General features: G+C 35.5%; 1 protein-coding gene across 1 annotated transcript in view; it reads left to right on the top strand.

The window, feature by feature from the left end:
• The window catches only part of LOC148941148 (uncharacterized), a 45,284-nt gene extending 30,447 nt beyond the window's left edge, over window positions 1-14,837 (top strand). Inside the window, exons 8-9 of the mRNA XM_089103792.1 lie at window positions 853-1,236; window positions 13,290-14,837. Of these exons, the coding sequence (XP_088959918.1) occupies window positions 853-1,236; window positions 13,290-14,021 (1,116 nt within the window). The 3' untranslated portion in view covers window positions 14,022-14,837. The remainder of the gene's footprint in view (window positions 1-852; window positions 1,237-13,289) is intronic.
• The last annotated feature ends 6,175 nt before the right edge of the window (window positions 14,838-21,012 follow it).

Here is a 21,012-nt window from a genome sequence, read left to right as displayed (position 1 = left end):
CCTGGATTAACTTCAAAAATTAACCCAAAGGTTGAACGTTTTTTCACAAGATTAAAACTGATTCTATTCTTTTTAGTGGTATATATTAGTACAACCCGTGAACAGCCTAAAAGTAAAAAACGGCAATTTTACTCTGTTTTAGCTCTCCTATTCTTCTATACAATTTAATTGTCATTTTTTTAAATAATGATTTTTAAAGAATGCTACCTTTACTTTTAATTTTTACATTAAACAGCTTTTAGTTTGAAGTATACATTTTCTTTGTATTGTCTTCTATTCTCTTATATATGTCTTACTAATGTCTTATAAATCTGGATTTAACAAATTTATAAGGCTATAAATATTTTCTTGGGGTCTCGTTTGTGCTGTAAAGTTACTGCCCTTTGGGGGGGATAGAGGTAGATACTTCAAAAGATATTATGATGTTATAATTTTTGCTCTGAATCCATCCCTGAAAGTTTCATCCCCTACCTCACTACTACAGGTTTTCTGGGCAGAGAATTCTGGAATCCTAAAACGGATATACTTAGAGCATTGTATAGCAAATCCCTGGGAAAATGTGGAGGACAGGCGACTGTAAGTTGAATTTAACTTGTCGCTATCTGGTATCACTCATACCCCAAAGCTTATGCAAGTTCTTTAAGGTTAAGTGTCCTTTCGAGAGGATAGGGGCAGATGCTTCAAAAGACCTTGCCAGGGTGTAATTTATAATTTGGACCCATTCTTGAAAGTTCCTTCGTCTAGTGCTTTACTATAATTAATTACCATTAACGATAATTAAGCGGTGCAACACACCCATGATGTACAGAAAAGTATGTTTTGTGTTTATATTCAAAACCGGACTCTTTCCAGAAACTCTATGAATTTGAAGGTGATGACCTTGTTCCAAAATCACCCCAGGAAGCTGAAAAGTTAGAAGGTGAGGTCGTACAAGTTGAAGAATATGATCCAGCTAACCCTACAGAGGAAGAGGAATCAAAAGGTGATCAGGCTAAGGCCAAAGAGGATAAAATGTTGCCAAAATCGGTCCCTAAAGGAAGGACCATTTATCATTGCAACGTTTGTAATCTTTATTTTAGCCATGTGGAGATGGTTTATGATCGCCATTGTAGAACAGAGGGTCATCACGATCACTATGGATATGCAATTGCTGTCAGGAATGATATCAAGGTTGAGGAGGAAGGAGAAGAAGAGAAGGAGGAGGAGGGGGAAGAGAAGACTGATGAGAAAAAAGATGTATGTTTTTTTGTTTTGTTTTTTTCTACTTCAATTATTCACTCGCCGATTCAACTAGATCGGCCATAACTCAGATTGTTGCAGCTGTAATTAATAGTGATTTGATATATGTCACAACTAAATTCTGCTTAAAATATTTGATAAAATAGGGATTAAAGATGTACACATTATAAGGGCCGTTCTGTTACTCATTTTTGTGCTAAGGTCTTACATCTTTTGACAAAGAACGCTTAAAAGTGAAATCTTAGCACTAACATCTTATAGCGTTCTTTTGCAAACGTCTTTCATCATTCAGCTTTGATCAGCGGTCTAAGAACAATGATGAGTATATCATCATTGTTCTATATAGCAGAAAGATGGCGTATTTCACACATTTTGCTAACATCAGTGAGCTGTAAGATCTTAGAACAAAGATGAGTTGAAAGAACGGAAATCTTTGAAGAAAGATGTGAGATCTTAGATGTAAGATCTTAGTGCAAAAGAACGGGCCTATAATTATATTTAAAACGATCGTGATTGTGGTTAAAACTGTTAAAACGTTTGAAATCTGATTAAGTTCATGGGCGTAGGGAGGGGGGGGGGGGCAGGAGGGGGAGCAGCTGCCCTACCCCCCCCCCCCCCCCCAGAACTTCAAATTTACGATAGATATTAGCGAGAACTTTTCGTATGTTGGAATTTTTTGTTGGATGTTACCTGGTAGGTGGTTAAAAAAGCTGGAAATACACAGAAATTTCCAAATATCGTTTGCGATATCAACATTTACATTTCGATCTTCAATATTGATTTTCGGTCCAATATATAGATAGGAGACTGGCCCACGATCGACTGATTTTGACTTGTTTAATTCTCCATGAATTGATTCAAGCGATAAGAAGTTGCTGAGCATGTCAAAGTAACTCATTCAATACCATCCTTGAAAAAGACAATTAGAAATACTCCGCCATTTTTCCACCTGGATGCCTCTCTATCCAAGTGGTCAAGAGTGCCAAACCTGGGCCATCCCGGCACTGCTTCAGTCGTCTCTGCCTTACGTTTGGCCACCGGACAAAAGAAAAAGAAAAGTGACCAGGGGAACATTAAAGCTTGTTTTTCGGCTATAAAATTAAGAAAGAATATGGTCAGCATAAAAAACTAAAAAATGAATTTCATTAAGGTTTAAAAAAAAATAAAGAGTATTAATTTCAAATTATACATTGACTCGTCAACACCAAAAGTAAGCCGCTCCGCTAATCTTAGTGTTCTACCTTTCAGTGGTGGAAGTTTTATTTCAACTTCTGTCTTTAAGACACTATTCATCTCGTCAGTTAGCGCAAAGTCTCTTGCTCCAGTCTTCTTCCAAAAGAGGACCTTAAGTTCTTCAGTTGCTACTTTTGATAATGATAACATTGTGAACATAATTGCCTTTCTTGCTCTTCAGCTGAATCAGAATGTAATCACCAGCCTTGATTTTCTCAGTGTAAAATTAGAAGTTGCTGGTACGGGGCTTGTCTTCAATGTCTATGCTGGGGTCTGAAGAGTTGTTGCATACAGGATCATCTACGTCAGAATCGTCACTCTAACTGTAACTCTTGTTGCCAGAGACACGCCTTTTGCTTTTTAGTCTTTTCACTTGTCTGACTTTCTTCTGTTCCAGAACTAGTGCTTTTCGGAAAATACAGCTTTTATCCTAGCATCAAAATATTTTTTCATGGAGGGGGTCAGTGAGTAGTTCTAAGCTTTTCTTATTTTTTTCCTGTTGATATTTTGGGTCTGACGTCCTTGATAAAATGCTGAAAGTAAAACGATAAGTGAGGGGCAGTCATCCAGCTAGGAGTATTTTCTGAGCTGATCATGATGGTTCCTGGTAAAGCGCCCCTGAGTAAAATTTCCGGACACTGTTTTTGTGGGGAAATAAGTAGAGGGACTGTGTTCCCAATACATTAACACCAGCACAAATCGTGGTCAACTGACCTCTTTCTGCCGACGTGACCTTCCCTACTTACTTCTGGCCTCGCTGTGCAATGATTTTACCAGGCTTGTGGATTTTTTCGATTCGTCAAAACTTCCAATGTCTTGTGGTCTGAACATGTGTTTATATAGGCCTCAATCCAGGTTGTTAAAGAAAGCTCCTACACTGTGACAGTTGAAAGTAGTTGTCCGTCATAGGCTTGTACTTATTGAAGTTTCTACTGATGGACTTTTAAATAAATCGATAAAACCTAAGTATTAGTCTTCACATGCAATTTCCCGACTGTTTTCACTGCCTTTGCGGTACTATTATATAGTATTTTTAAGCTTTTAATAATTGCCTAAGTGTAGACTATCTTACAAACTTCTTGGGGAATGCAGTCAAAAGCATATAAGCTATTGTTTTCAAGCAAGTTTTTAGTCTTTTGGCTTGTTCCTCTGTAAATATTGATCATGGGTTGTAACAGGGTGTAAGGAAATTCAGGTCCAGACTTTTTAGAGGGATATTCAGCTTCTCAACTTTTTTTTATGTAGTCTTACAGCGTTCCTCTAGGGACACCCATGGTACTTCCAGAGAACCCAACTGACTTGTTGTAGAATAAGACAGAAAAAACTACTATTTTATTTTCTTCTGGATCACAGCCACCTTTTTTTCTTTTCTCTTCTCTTTTACTTTTAATCATTTTATCTTGAATGAAATTTAACAGAAAAAAAAAAACTTCAGTTCACCTACTGTTCTGACAGGATTAAACAACGCCAGAAATAACACAGTTTTGGTCATTAAGCTTGCCTTCAACCTTTAAATATGCTGTTTACACAGCTTTTACAAGGATAGCCCACTTTTGGACACCTTGGTACGGCATGGCGAATTTACCCTGGGTATTGTGGCCGAACATGGGAGTTCACTATCCCACCGGATGAAAAAATACTAACAGCAAACTGGTGAAGATGGCACGTCTCGGAAGCTGCCAAAAACAGTCAAATAATAGGAGAATACAATGTGAGTTTACAACGCGAGTTTTCTAGTATTCGTAACTAGGCGTAGGCTTTCAGACAAAATTGAACAAAATTCCAGAGTTAATCACCATAAAACCTGATCCAATCTGAAATTTTTGGTAAAAGTATTAATTAAGGTCAGACTTTTTAAAAAAATACACTGCAATCTGTCAGAGCGTTTATAATCCTCCAGAAGCCCCATAGGGTTTTGTATTGAAACTGTTTGCTTTGGCTAGACGTGGGCCGGTCTCCCCTATACCAATTTTAATATTTAATTTTGCCCAACTGTAAACTTTTGAGTTGAATTCTTAGAAGAAGCTGTAATCTAACCATAATGTGATTTGTGTCAAATCGCTTTTGTGGTGTTTATGTTTTCTGGAAATTGGAAATAGGAAAGTGGGTCTCTTATGTTATACTGTTGCAGGAAAAGTAGAACATGGAAAAAACAAAAAATCGCGAAGAAAGGAAGAAAACGAGGACAATTAACAGCCACTGAAAAAAATGAAAAATTATGCAAATATTTCGGTCAAAACCTCCGCTTGACCGTCCTCAGTGTAGAATAAAACTGATAAAAATATGTATAACTGATATCAGTGCAGAATAAAAGGACCTCAGGAAGTATTAGTAAGATCCCTCCCCCCCCCCCCTACACAACATGCTGCCTACGCCCATGATTAAGTTGTAAATTAAATAATTAAAAAACGGATAAAGATCCTCTTGAGCCATTGCTGGCGCATAGGGATCGTAGTACAATCGCAACGAGACGATCCCCAAGACAATTTAAATGATTATAACTAAAATAATTATGTTCGTAAATAATTGTAATTAAGTTATGATTTGGATTGTGCTATAGATTGAGATTGAAATTCATGATCAAAATAATTCAAACCCATATTTAAAAAGTTAATTAAGAAGGCTTCTCAGAAGGGGAAAAAATCCTGTTGTATTTTGGTCGAGTTAAATATTTTGCATGATGTAGTGATTTTATTTTATTTATTTATTTTTTGTATTCCTTTTTGTTTTCTCTGTCAGGTTAGTTGTTATAGTTTGTTTTTTTTTTTTTTTTTTTTTTTTTTTTTTTTTTTTTTTTTACGTTACCTTTCAATCAACCGTCTTGATGTTTTTTGGGTTGGCTGGTTTTTCAATAAACAAATAGATATTTTCTAAGACCAGTTTAGTAAATTGTGAATGTAATATATAAAATATAAATATTATTATTTTGTATGAAATATGAAAATATATTTAAAAAAGAATTTGTAAGGAAATAATGTTAATACGCAACTAGTAACAAAGAAATATGATTTGAAGTAGAAGACTTTTAAATGATTTTTCCTACTGAAGATTCCCTTTTAATAAAAATATGTTTCCAGTGTGGTCTACCTTTATTAACTGGAAGTCAATGGGGCCATCACCCCTTTATTATTAATTTTTTACTTTCTGCCTTTAATTGTTATAGACAAACTGAAATTTTCCAAATCTGAATTATTATTATTATTATTTTTAATATTGCCAAAAGAAATGTAGCGTAAAAGTGAGAGTAGTATACGCATAGCTAAAAAAAAGTATTGTCCATTTAAATTAAAAAAAATTGCAATTTTGTAGCTGATTCAGAAATGGTTACTATCATCGTGATTAGTCTTAATTATGAAATGATATTTACAAAACAAATTTATGGAAATTTCAAAAATATTCTAGTTTCTAAAGCCTCTAAAAAAAACAGCGATAAATCGAAATAAGAAAGAACCCCACTGGAATTGCCGTGGCCGAAAACCCCATACAAGAAACTTGCAATCTCCTGGCTTGGACAACAAGAAAAATCAGTTTTTGTACGGGTAGCAGTGATGTGTCCTCTTTTTTTTCCCACTTTTTTTTATATTCCAGTGCCAGTAGGGCACTGGAATATAATAGGGAGTTATTTAATGGCGCATTTGAAACGAAATTACGATATATATATATATGGCCTTTTGTAGCTAATAAAACGTGATGTTTAAAAGGTAATGCAACTGACAAATAACAGCTTCTTCACATACAAGACAATACAATGCACGTATCTTTTGAGAAAAGACGATATAAAACACGTATCTTTTGAACATTGCTGGGGTATGATGTCCTATATCCAGTGATTCTGCTGCCTGACTCCTTTTAGCATATTCTTTGCTAGATTCCAACGAAAAAAAAGCCGAAGACATTTTCCTGTGTGTGACATATAATTAAATTACTTAAAAAGATAATCATCTGCCGATGATCTAGCAACAACCCAGTGGTGGATCCAGGATTTTTTTTAGGGGGGGGGGGGGGCAAAATAGGTTGACCCGATAAACTTGCGTTAGGAGTAAGTTTAATTAACGTAAAGTTGCGTTAAGTTAATTACACTACTTTAGACTATGTTAGGGGGGCACGTGCGCTCATTGCCCCTCCCCTGGATCTGCCACTGCAACAACCGCTGCAGCACTGTAGCACTGCAGTGCTAATCACTGCAAACAATCAATCAGCCTATGATTTATGACCTTGATCTGCGTTCTGTAGAGCCATTTTTGTCAATGGTCAATTTGGCCAGATTGGCCATTCGCGGCATTTTGACCCTCTTTGCGTAAAAACCGGTGTTTTGTCGATCAAAATGGTAGTAAACGTCAGTTTGCTGAGGCACGGGATCTTGTTGTAAAAAAAAGTTATTAAGGAATTGTAATAAAGAATTTTCCCCTTGTATCGTGTAGGGATCCAACTTGAGATCCCCTAAATAAAGGTATGGCTTCTTCCACTACACTGCTACAAGGGTACTTCTTAGCATTTTTTTAAAATCATATGTTGATTATAAAATTAATAATTTGCTATATTTAATCATTTTGGGTTGTCTGGAGTTGTGTTTTTAGGCATCGAGTTTGAAACTTCTTTTGAGCGGGCTCGATACAAATTGTTTTCTGGTTCTCCGTGTTTCACCTAGCAAAACTTTAAAACGTTTTCATCTTACGGGTTCTAAACGTGTTGGACATGGTTTCTTTAGAATTGTAATGCGCTAGAATAGCATGATTGAACACGGGTTCAGAGAAAACATTCACCATGTTTAACGCGGCACTCAAAACGATAATCTGCACAACCCATGCACTATACCCATCCGGGTATAGTCTTTCCCAATGGCTCACACTTACTTAGCAGCTATGGACTATACCCGGATATGGGTTCAAGGTAATAAAGCTGCTAGTGAAGTTGCAATAGGTGTTAAAAATCAATGGACTCAATTTTTCCTAAAGTTTAAAGAACTGTCAGAGAATGTTAATCTCTCTGGGGTTGAAACTACAGGACAACTAGCAAATTTCGCTAGAGGTTATGGTCCTGTGTTCGAAGAATAAAACCATGTAGTATTGCGAAATGACAAAGAGCATTCCCATTGTATCGTGTAGGGATTGAACCTAAGACCCCCTAAATGGCAGGTATGGCTTCTTCCGCTACACCGCTACAAGGGTACTTATTAGCATTTTTTTTAAATCATATGTTGATTATAAAATTAATAATTTGCTATCTTTAATCAGTTTGGGTTCTCTTGAGTTGTGTTTTTAGGCATCGAGTTTGAAACTTCTTTTGAGCGGGCTCGATACAAATTGTTTTCTGGTTCTCCGTGTTTCACCTAGCAAAACTTTAAAACGTTTTCATCTTACGGGTTCTAAACGTGTTGGACATGGTTTCTTTAGAATTGTAATGCGCTAGAATAGCATGATTGAACACGGGTTCAGAGAAAACATTCACCATGTTTAACGCGGCACTCAAAACGATAATCTGCACAACCCATGTTGGACTCTTTGTTGGATGTGGGTGACCTGAAAACAAGGCTTTGTTGGTTCCAAGTTTCACTTATGTGCATGGATAGTCAACATTGGGACAGTGTTGTCAAAATAGATTAGATGGAACTCCTTTCTTTTTTGAACTAAAATCAACTTGGTGGAAGTGATGAAAGACTTGAGAGCCATGGCTAATTGGAGTAAAGCCAAGACAGATAGTCTCAGAGAGACGCAAAGCTGGCATAGCTTTTCAGAATTGTATAAAATTGATGTCATTTCACTTGTAGATAGATAGTCTTACCATCCATCCTAGGGCAGAACTAAGGTAGATAGCCATAGAGTAAGAGTATTTCAAGTAGTCTGTCATTTCAGGGAGCCATTTGATGGCAATTGGGGACCCCAATTAAAAGGCTATAAGAAAACCTATAGATTTATTTCCGCAATAAAACGTTTACTGTTACTATTAACCGAAATAGTTGTTACGGTTCTTAAATCACCTTCAAATGGAAATGTTTTCTCACAAGATTTTTTTTTTTTTTTTTTTTTTTTTTTTCTTCAAAATGCGTCTTTAAACTTCTGGTTATAATAAAAAAAGAAGCCAAGTAGTTTTTGTTAAGGAATAATCTTAGGATTGGTTAACAAAAAGGAATAAGCATATAGTTACGGCTAATTGACCAGGACCGTATCGAAGGGTGGGGCTACAGGGTTTGAACCGCTCCCCCCCCCCCCCCAAAAAAAAAAATATATATATCCGACTCTTGGAAACGTAACGTATATATAAACAAACTTTTGACGCCTTTTGAAGGACTTTTTCTAACTATTTTTGTATCAAAAATGTATCAAAAATTGTATAAGTTATATAATAGATTACTTTTCCCCATTGTATCGTGTAAGGATTGAACCGAAGACCCCCTAAATGGCAGGCATGGCTTCTTCCGCTACACCGCTAATAGGGGATTAGCATTTTTTTTTAAATCATATGTTGATTATAAAATTAATAATTTGCTATCTTTAATCATTTTGGGTTGTCTTGAGTTGTGTTTTCAGCATGTTTTCCGTGTTTAACCTAGCAAAACTTTAAAACGTTTTCATCTTACGGGTTCTAAACGTGTTGGACATGGTTTCTTTAGAATTATAATGCGCTAGAATAGCATGATTGAACATGGGTTCAGAGAAAACATTCACCGTGTTTAACACGGCACTCAAAACACTAGTCTGCACAACCCGTATTGAACTCCTTGTTTGGGTGTGGGTGACCTGAAAACAAGGCTTTGTTGGTTCCAAGCTTCACTTATGTGCATGGATAGTCAATCCTAGGGCAGGGATCCATCCTAGGGCAGAACTAAGGTAGATAGGCATAGAGTAAGAGTATTTCAAGTAGTATGTCAGTTCAGGGAGCCATTTGATGGCAATTGGGGACCCCAATTAAAAGGCTATAAGAAAAACTATAGATTTATTTCCGCAATAAAAGGTTTACTGTTACTATTAACCGAAATAGTTGTTACGGTTCTTAAATCACCTTCAAATGGAAATGTTTTCTCACAAGATTTTTTTTTTTTTTTTTTTTTTTTTTTTTTAATGCGTCTGTAAACTTCTGGTTATAATAAAACAAGAAGCCAAGTAGTTTTTGTTAAGGAATAATGTTAGGATTGGTTAACAAAATGGAATAAGCAGATATAGTTACGGCTAATTGGCCAGAACCGTATCAAAGGGGGGGGCTACAGGGTTTGAACCGCTCCCCCTCCCCCTCCCCCCCCCCAAAAAAAAATTATCCGACTCTTTGAAACGTAACGTATATATAAACAAACTTTTGACGCCTTTTGAAGGACTTCTTCTAACTAATTTTGTTATCAAACATTTTATCAAAAATTGTATATGGTTTATAATAGATTATTTTTTTCCATTGTATCGTGTAGGGATTGAACCTGAGACCCCCTAAATGGCAGGTATGGCTTCTTCAGCTACACCGCTACAAGGGTACTTATTGGCATTTTTTAAAATCATATGTTGATTATAAAATTAATAATTTGCTAATCTTTAATCATTTTAGGTTGTCTTGAGTTGTGTTTTTAGGCATCGGTTTTGAAGCTTATTTTGAGCGGGCTCGAAACAAATTGTTTTCTGGTTCTCCGTGTTTAACGTAGCAAAAGTTTAAAACATTTTCATCTTACGGATTCTAAACGTGTTGGACATGGTTTCTTTCCAATTGTAATGCGCTAGAATAGCATGATTGAACACGGGTTCAGAGAAAACATTCTCCGTGTTTAACACGGCACTCAAAACACTAATCTACACAACCCGTATTGAACTCCTTGTTGGATGTGGGTGACCTGAAAACAAGGCTTTGTTGGTTCCAAGTTTCACTTATGTGCATGGATAGTCAACATTGGGACAGTGTTGTCAAAATAGATTAGATGGAACTCCTTTCTGTATTTGAACGAAAATCAACTTGGTGGAAGTGATGAAAAACTTGAGAGCCATGGCTAATTGGAGTAAAGCCAAGACAGATAGCCTCAGTGAGAGGCAAAGCTGGCATAGCTTTTCAGAATTGTATAAAATTGATGTCATTTCACTTGTAGATAGATAGTCTTATCATCCATCCTAGGGCAGAACTAAGATAGATAGGCATAGAGTAAGAGTATTTCAAGTAGTCTGTCAATTCAGGGAGCCATTTGATGGCAATTGGGGACCCCAATTAAAAGGCTAAGAAAAACTATAGATTTATTTCCGCAATAAAACGTTTACTGTTACTATTAACCGAAATAGTTGTTACGGTTCTTAAATCACCTTCAAATGGAAATGTTTTCTCAAGATATTTTTGTTTCTTGTGGAAAGGGGGGGGGGCTAAAGGGTTTGAACCGCTCCCCCCCCCCCTCAAAAAAAAAATATATATCCGACTCTTGGAAACGTAACGTATGTATAAACAAACTTTTGACGCCTTTTGAAGGACTTTTTCTAACTAATTTTGTATCAAAAACTTGCTTCCAAAAATATACATTATTTTAATTTTTCTACGAGTCGGAAAGTTTTTGTTGGATGAGGATTCAAATAGTTAAAACTTAGTAAAGAACGAACTCTAGCTTGTTGTAACCGAAAATTCAGTACTGCGTTCTAAAGAAAAAAAAAATCAGTTGAAAGCCATTTAAGCTGATTCAGGAATGGTAACTATTTTTTCGTTTAATTTTAAGGTTAATTGTTTTAAACATAAGATACGAGATAAAAACAACCCGTGTGGGTCATATCCAAGGATATTGTAATGTCAACTTGCGTTAGGACTAAGTTTAATTAACGTAAAGTTGCATTAACTTAATTACACTACTTTAGACTATGTTTGGGGGGCGCGCGCCCCCATCGCCCCTCCCCTGGATCCGCCACTGAAAGAACCGCTGCAGCAATGTAGCACTGCAGTGCTAATCACTGCAAACAATCAATCAGCCTATGTTTTATGACCTTGATCTGCGTTCTGTAGAGCCATTTTTCAAAACCTTTTTAAGGTTTTTGATTACAAGTTGATTGGTCATTTTTACAGTAATTTACAGTAATTGTCAGTGATTGGTCAGTAATTTACAGTTTTTTTATTTTTCCTCAGTTACTCTGGTGTCCTCACTGAAGTAACTCTATTTTAGCATCTTTTCCCTACGTGGATTAGTTTGCGCCGTTTGTACATTTTTGTTTTTTTTGGGGGTGGTTTTATTGGTTTTTAGTTTTATCTTGTTTTTTTTGTTGTTTTTTTTTGTGTTTCTTTCTTGCTGAATACGCCTTTTTTGTCTAAATGCGAAATATCCGCGTTTTTTTTTTTTTTTTTTTTTCCTTTTATCCCCCCGGGCCACTGTATCGTTTTGTTTTTTTTTTTTTTTTTTTTTTTTTTTTTTTTGAGATTTTTCTCTTTGTTGGTTTTTTGTAAAGTACAGGGCCGTACCCAGAGGGGGGTTTGAACCCCCCTTCCCCCCAAAATGTTTGTCTGACTCGTAAAAGCGTAACAAAAACGGATACAAACAAATTTTGTATGTTTTTTTTTTTTATTTTTTTTTTGTAACCCCCCCCCCCCCCCCGATTTTTTTTTAGTAAAACCTCCGAAAAAAATCCTGGGTACGGCTACCCTGTACCTTAGGATGTCTCTTCTTCCATTAAATATACATTGATATGACGTTCAATATATTCCGGGCTTTTTGTCAATGTTGGATTTGTATCTGTTTTATGTCATTTCCTCTGTTTCCTTTTTGTAAAATTCCAAAAGTATGCTTTGAAACAATTTCTGCCAGTCCTAATCTCTGTCTCTTCATTCTTCCCTATCTGTGTTTTGAAAAGTGCAATGTTGTAAATTTTCTTTATTCAAAATAGTTTAAGTCTTTTTTTTTATTAATTAAACGTTCCGAAATAGAAGTTTTCAGAAAAAAGTAAAAAGCCATATTAAACTTAAGAGTAGCAGAAATTAACTTCTATAATAGTTCAAACTCAAAACGATCAGAAATTACTATTAAAGAATAAATGAAACTCAAATCGAACAGAAATTCAATAAACAATCATAGCAAACAAACATACAACGGGTACTAATATAAATGAATAAGTAAATCTGAAAACGAAAAAAAAAAAAATCCGTACAAACAAGAGTTTTGCTACTGCCTCCTTTCCTAACTTTAAAACCTGAAGACTACTGCGTCATTGGAGCTTTACTGAAAACTAATTGTATTACAAATGTTTTCTTTTGTTCGAGATGGAGGTCTTAAGTTTTTTGTAGGGGATTTTCGGCAGTGGTGATTCTTGGTGTATTTTTTCGTTTTAATCAGACGCCATCTTCTAGGGGTTTCTGCAAGGATGTATATGGGGGGGGGGGCTCTAGGGTTAGAACCCCCCTCCCTGTTCCCCTCCCAAAAAAAAATTCCTGACCTGTAGAAATGTAACAAAAATATACATAGACAAATTTTTGATGCGTTTTTAGTTTTTTAGCAACCCCCCCCTCCCCCCTCCCCCAAAAAAAATCCTGGAGGCAGCCTTGGGTTTTGTGCTATTTTTCGAAATTCCCATAAATTTGTTTCCAAAACAACATTTTCGGCTACTATTATGACTAATCGAAATAGTTGTTACCATTCCTGAATCAGCTGAAATTTTTGCTTTTTTTTATATGTTTTAAATTTATTGTTAATACAAGTCTTGGCTCTTTCTTTATTTGGTTGCTTTCGCTGTAACCATGATTTTAAGGTGAACGCTAATCAAGCTACGATAATTAATTGTGTTAATTAGCTAGAATTATTTGTATCAATACTTAAAATACCTTTAGGCTGGTTGTAATTTTTGTAAGTGTTTATAAAACTTGACAGAAAATAACTTTTTTTTTAGGGTGATGATGATGGAAGTGATGATGATGGCAACTGGAAGCGTCGAGGTACCAAAAAACGTGATGAAACTGATAACGATGAATATATTTCTCAAGAAGCCCGTAGTGAGGAGAAGGAGGAGGTAGAGTCTAACCGGAAAAGAGATAGAACTGATTCAGAAAAAGAAGAGGATGGTTTAAATCCGAAAATACAGAAAGTCGAGGTGAAAGAAGATATTCCAGGCGGGGAAACGACTAGTATAAAGGAGATGGATTCTAGTCAAAAAAAGGGAGCTGATTCGGAAAAGGGGGAAGAAGGGTTAAATCAGCAAGTCAAGACGAAAGAGGACATCCCAGCCGTGGAAGTGACTAAGAAAGAAAAATCTAACGTGGTAAAAACTGAAAATGAAGAGACAGCCTCCGATCCGGGTACTCAGAGTGCCGAGAAAGAGTCAGAAACATCTCAACCTAAAGTTGAAGAGAAAACAAGCAAGCCTGTAGCTGCAAAACCAGGCCCAAAGACTGCTAAAAATTTTCCAGTTACTAAAGGACCTACAAAGACTCCAGCCAAAGTAGCCCCTAGCGTAGGGACTAAAAAGCCAGGACCTGCTTCAAAAACCGTACAGCCTCCAGCAAAAAAAACAGCAGTTGTTAGTAAGCCAGCGCCTGCATCTGTAAAAGGGGCGAAGAAAGTGGCGGCTGCAACTCCTCAGGCTGCAAATGGTGCTGCTAAGGGGAAAGGAGCTGCGAGCTAAAAGCTTTCAACAGCTCCATTGCAGCACAGGGCAGTAATTTGCTTCTTTTTTAATAAGTGTTGTCTTTCTTAATTAAATGGTAGCTCTTTGAGCTTAATACTTTTTAAGGTGGGGTTTACTTCATATACAAAATCAGATTAACTACCCAAATAGATTTTAGATGACTAATTCCAAAAGACTTATTTTTGGAATAGCCAAAAATATAGAATTATCCAGTTGTTGTCTTTCTTTTAACAATTACTGATTGTATAAAAGTTGCTGAAACGACAGTACAAAAAGAATAGAATTAAGATCTTTGTTCATTAATCAACACCCTATGTAGAAAATAACACACAGTCAATGGAAATAGTGCAATTGCCTCCCCCTCTCCCCTCTCGTATATTTTTTTGGAAAAAATCCGCTTTTTGAATTTTCGTTGGAAAAAAAAATAGATAACCCCCCATCCCCCCTACGTTTTCCTGTATTGGGGTGGGCAAAGATTTTTCTGGAGTTTTCTTTTTTTTTCAATTAGGATACAAAAAAAAAGCATTTTCAAAATCAAAGAACCCTGGAGTAAAATATATTTCTAGGTGTATCTTTGCCAAATTCAAATTTATGAAGTCATATGTGGACTTTTTATAGAATAATTTCAGTAAACCCCAAGGATAGAGTTGCTATGACATTAAAGAGGACAACATACTGGATTATGATTAAATATATATGTGCAAATTAACAAGAAGAAATGTGTATTCTCAATAAAAAAAAAGTTATTTCACTGTGTGTCAATGATTGGTGTTGCTATTTTGTAATGTAGTCAACAATACATTTTCTTCTTAATTTTTATTTTCATCTAAGTATAGGGACATATTCAAAAATTTTCATTTCAAAGAATTTGAATCAGCTTGAGATTAATCTCCATGGTAATTAGACGAATTTCGGACCCCTATTGACTGCGTACTTACTCAGGTCCCCTCTATATTCTTCTGATATTCACTTGTTAAGGATTAGGATAAGTTACGTATTTCAAGAAATTACTATTACAGGCCCTGAAAGGCCGAATTCGAATATCGGATTAAAAAGATCATGAAAATCACGAAAAATGGAAAATCGGCAAAGGAGAAAAAGAAAAATCAGAATAAATAATCGTTCGTTAGTCAATAATTTAACGGGGAAATGTCAATTAAAAAGATAAAAATAGGCAAACTAAAGTAAGAGAAATGAATACCTACAAAAAAAACTGGGCAGCACTGTCATCCAGTAAAAAAAAGAAGAGAAACTAGCGAGATATTTTGTCTATTGTTTCTGTAATGCAGGAGACAAAGGTTCTTAAGATTTTTAAATTTAGTATTTAATTTAAGCCTATTTGTAATAACGGGATTTGGAATCTTATTGAAAATTTATATTTTTTCGCAATTAACCGAGGAGATTCTATACGCTCCAACACGAGGTGACGAAGAAGCGAGTGAGTGAAAGGGGGTGACAAAAATGTGTGATTCATAAAAAGAAAAAAAAATCGCCGGAGACCGAATATCATAATTCCATAGCGACAATTGGAAATCCATAAGTTGACTAAGGTTTAATATATGCAGAAATAAAAATAAAGTTTCTGTTTCTGAAAGACTTTGAAGTCGTATAAGACGATGAAAGAAAGTACCAATAATTTCTATGGTTTTATTTTGCATTATCTGGAGAAGTTTAAAATGATTAGGAAATGTACTTGGGTAAATAATGGGACGATATCTTGGGTATGATTCTATTAAAGAACGATAAAGAATTTTAATGGTTGAAAAAGGAAAAACATACTTTGATCAATCTAAACATCCTAAATTTTGGGCTAATTTTATATGGAGACGGTGGGAATGCGTACAGAAAGATAAAAACTCATCAAGAATAATCCCCAAATGTCTATATGTCTTAACTCTTCTAATTCTACTCCCAGAAACAAATAATTCATCAATTCCAACTTTAGCAAGTCCTTGCTTAGAACTTCAAAAACCATAAATTCTGTCTTAGACAAGTTCAGGACTAAACAAATACAAAAAAAAATACTGGATGACTGAATTCATTTCAGCCTCCAAAATTTCAATCAATGATGAAGGGGTTTCAGATTCAACAGATACCACTTTATTATCTGCAAACATTACTTTTAGGCTATCCTTATAGGATAGGCCAATAGGGAGATCATTTATATACACATCAAAAATAGTAATGGTCCAAGTATAGACCCCCGGGGCACTCAAATATCATCCAGGTAATTAGGCTGAGACAGACGGCCTTGGGTTTCTACTTGAATTCCACGATTTCGTAGATATGACTTCATTAAAGCCAATGCTTTTCCACGAATTCCAGAGTTTTTCAAACAAAACGGAATGATAGAGTATCAAATGTTTTTTGTTGTTTTTTTTTGTATCGTAAAAAATACCGTTATTCAATGAATCGTTAATTTTCAGCAAAAGGGCTGCAACTGCTTGTTCAGCAGAACGACCCGATCTAAAACTAAACTTGCTACTTGTTAAAAGATTTTTTTTATCCAAATAAGTTAAAATTCTTTTTTGTAATAACTTTTCCAAAATCTTAACAAAGGAGAAATTTGTAATAATTATTAACACTAATTTTTTCACCTTTTTTATACAGTGGGATAACTTGGGCTTTTTCCATTTAGTAGGTAAGAGAAACCAGGAGATAGAAAAAAAACACAAATTTAAAGTATAAACAATAGGTATATGAATTGGAGATGCAAGGTGTTTCAAAACATTAGTTGAAAGTCCATCCAAACTTAGCGAATTACCTCGCTTTAAATTTAATAAATTTTTTGGGGATTAAACTAACTGTGGCCAAAAATAGACTCATATCCTCTGATTGAGGAAAGTACTCTTTATATGAATGAGCTGAAGTCCAGCCAAGACCAAAAGTAACATCAGAACCAGTACAAGCAAAATGACCACTGTAAGATTCCACAATAGATTCATGTCCCTTTATTTCGAGACCATTTTTGTCTATTGATAATTCTGGGTAAATGTTTTTACAATTATTTCCAATCTTATGTTTAATTCGATCCCATGTTTTTTTTAGGTGAATCTACATTCTTCAAATGATTATCAAAATTTCTTTTTCACAATATCCATCATCTGATAATAATATAATCAGATGGATATTTCATTCTTATATAGACGATTCTTTTCAATAATTGATCTCAGGAGTGACTCATTAATCTATGGTTTTATTGGTGACAGTTTTTGACGATGTACTTTTTATAAAGACAATGATGATCGAATTTTTTATTAAAAATTCTATAAAAAAAAAAAAAATATCCAGTGATCTATTAAGATCGCTCTCTTCTAAAACTCTGCTCATAAGCCACCAAGGGCTACTTATAAATCATATATATTTGTAAGAGAAAAAATTCGCTTTCTGGAAATAATCTCAAATCAAAGTCTTTTGAATCTTATCATCCGACATAATTATGCTATGATATGACGATTCATCCATAATCACAGACTTAGCCTCACATGTATTATATTTACTTAAAAAACTTACTAGATTTGAGTGATTCTCTGGTTGATTTAGTGATTTTCTTCAATAATCTAGTGATTTATGTGCAACTCATTGATTTTTTGTTTAGGCAATGTAAAAAAAACAACCTAGAAATAGTGATAAATCACTAGCATTGGAAACCCTGTGTATAAAGCGAAAGACTATTGTCAATAAGCAATGTAGATAAATCTGCTACACGTGACGGGACAAAACAAACCGGGTATAAATTACAAGAAAGAAGAACATTCTAAAAACTGTAATGGATAATTATCAATCCTATGATGGCCTGACGGTAAACATCTCATTAGGTCTATGCTAAAGTTGCCAAGGATCATGAATGGAATACGAAGACCTGAAAGGTAAACTAGTATATTTTCCAATCTACTTATGAAATTTACCTTACTAGACGAAGGAGGACGGTATATCACTACAATAAAAAAAATTTATTATTAGGCAAAAAACATTCAACTACACAACATTCAAAATTCATTTCAATATTAAACTGTAAAATGAATGTAATTTTTTATTAAAACAGCTAAACCACCGGGTTTTTGCTGGGCTCTATTTCTATAAAAAAATTGGCATTCTTTTACATCCATTTTATTTGCAGAATTTTCATCTAAGAAAGTCTCAATAAGACACAAAATATCAGTACCTGATACCTGAATCAAATAAAAACTTTTCAATCACACCCCAACCGCTCACCCATCCCCGGCTATTCCAGAACGACGCCCTCCTAAAACAAGAATTTTTTGGAGTTATTTCATTAAAAAATATATATTTATTTGTTGGAATATTAAAAGAAGGTGAAATATCATCAATATCATGAGCTTAAGGAGCTTGAAAAACCGAGTTAAATAAAACTGACCTACTTTCTAATTCTTGTAACCTTGATAATGGGATTTCATTCAAAACACTATCCATTACCAAAATTTAGTGCCACGCGAAAAGATAGGCTCCTCGCTGCCGCCCCGCCCCCAGAAACGAAAAACATTGAAAATTACACTGAATGGGCTTTTTCTCGTGGAAAACATGAAAAACCCCACGATTAATATTCCACGACATAACAGAGACAAGTCTTTCAGTGTTCATAGCAATCTGTTGGATCTGCTTTGAAATTGATTTCCGATTTTCCGGGCAGGATACTAAATAGCATGAGTGACCCGAAACTTGGCATACAACATATCGTTTTTTCTTCAAGCACGGCTGCTGAAAATTATGTTCAGTACTTGCACACTGAAAACATACATCATTATTAGGACAATTGGTGGCTATGTGGCCTATAAGATGGCATTGGTAGCAACGGCGTGGTAAGAAGTGGAATTCGTCTACGCGCGAACGTTCAAAACTGATCTATGGAGGATCTTTCATGTTTGCTTCCAAAGCTTCTTTTAACGGGAAGTAGAGTCTGAATGTCCCGGACTTACCAATCTCTTTAGCCTTTTCACATGCTGGGAACAGATTAGCTACATCCACCGCTTCATACACGTCTGGAATAAAACGCACAACTCCAGAGAAACCGTCTGATTTTATGTTAGCGTCTTGTGAACTATTTCCTATTTTCATGGCATTTGCAATCCTTTCGGCTGAGTCTTTTGACTTAACCATGACTTTGTACTCGTTCTTATTTCTCTTTAGCTAAAACATATAATCACTTAACTTTCTATATTTTGACAGAATAAAGCCCTTACAGGAATTTTGCGTTTCAAGGGACTTGGAGGATTTTTCACAACGAACGAGTAGGGTAACAGAGCGAAAGGCTGCCTCGAAGTAACATTTGCTGGCCATGAAATTGGAGCCTGTTTTATCTGTTCCGTGACACTATCTAGCCTTCTACACATCTGGTTGCTGTTACAACTCTCTTTGCTGTTACAGTGATCACAAGTGCTTTCCTCTCCGCAAAATTTTGCAAGACATGATTGCATACCTAGACCTTAAACAAAAATCTATGGTTTCTTCTCTCCTTGTTGGCTTCTCCTTTTAAAGTTTTGTTACGACTTCCTTCTGGGTTTTTGCGTTTTAAACCAGTTCCTTGAGAGGTTACAATTTTCCATGAAATGGGTATTGTTGCTGCTTTTTATAATCTCTTCAATCGTTCATTCTGCTAGTTCATTTCTGTGTATATTAACATTAGCTGGAACCCACTGTCGAACAACCTCTTGCCCTGTAGGAACTGTGAGTAATTCTCTAGCAGCTAGCTTTTTCCCTTGGCCATTTATCTACTTATTTTGTTAATGGCTTCTATTGCACTCTTGGTATCAGAGCAGCAAATACATATGGATATTCGTTTAGGTTTTCTTTACTGCTATCGCTTCAGCTTGAAAAACCAGCGCTTGTTTAGACAGCTTGTGCTCGGCTGTGGCTTTTTTTTTTTTTTTTTTTTTTGTGTAATAAATGCAGCTTCACCTGGACTATAATCGACTATTTTGGATCTATCAGTATAGATTTCCAGGAACTTTTGAAATGACCGTTCAGTATCCTGAAGCTAGTGGCTAAGCATAAAATTTCATGACAATTGGCCACTTAATTTTGTAGTACACTCTTATGATGGAGGTAGGGCCATGTCTGAAGCTCGTAGAATTTCTGTTAGGTCAAACTAAGCAGATAATCTGAAAAGATCTTTCAAAAAAGTTTAACTGATAACGGTTTCTGCGATTGTTTGCAGTCACATTCAGACCTTGGTTGATAATCCTTGATTTCGCTGGATTTGCTCTATTTGACCGTCATGCTTTTGCTGGATATCTCAGTGTAATTCCTTCTCGTTTCTGTGTCTTCATAGCCACTTTCTGGTAACATGAACGATATTCAACTCGTTTTCCTAGCTCTAATGCAATCCTCATTGCTGCATTTTGTATCACGTTTAGCTTCTCAAGTGATAACTGACTTACAGGATGTCTTACGACTGCTGCATGTTCCAACTTTGACCTGATGTGTGTGGTGTTAAACTAAAAAAAGATGTAAAGCCGACCTGACCAACCATGACAAAAGAACACAAAGAAATGAATATAAAGAACACAAACGGGTATATGGCCAGTAAATGAAAACGAAGAAAAATAACAAAAATCAAAGGAATATTTTGCCTGTTTCTAACAAGACCTCTTCAGCGTAAAAAAAAAACTAAAAAGTATGTATAAAACTAAAATAGACTAACCTAAAGTATATAATATACAATTACTTAATATTTACAATTTCACAAAGATAAGGCTGATAATTATTTTACTTCTCCCCTACCTTCTCTATGTTTTACTCCTTAACGCAAAAAAAATTTCATTTTCACTTAGTTGTCGGTATGTTGATATGACTGGTATGATCATGAACTTCTGTAGATATTAATACATACATGACGGCTGGCAACCTTTTTTAGATGCTATCTTTTGTTAGTCCCCGAAGCCGCGCCGCGCCGACATGACGGCGGCGAATGTGTGATTTAGTATCGGCGGCGGCGCGCCGCCAGGTGCGCCGATTTTTTTGGGCGGCG

This window comes from Artemia sp. Qi Xiang Cuo, chromosome 18, assembly GCF_049724085.1.
Source record: "Artemia sp. Qi Xiang Cuo chromosome 18, ASM4972408v1, whole genome shotgun sequence".
Classification (NCBI taxonomy): Eukaryota; Metazoa; Arthropoda; class Branchiopoda; order Anostraca; family Artemiidae; genus Artemia; species Artemia sp. Qi Xiang Cuo.
Note: the sequence above shows the minus strand (reverse complement) of the source record. Positions and strands in the feature narration are given on the sequence as shown.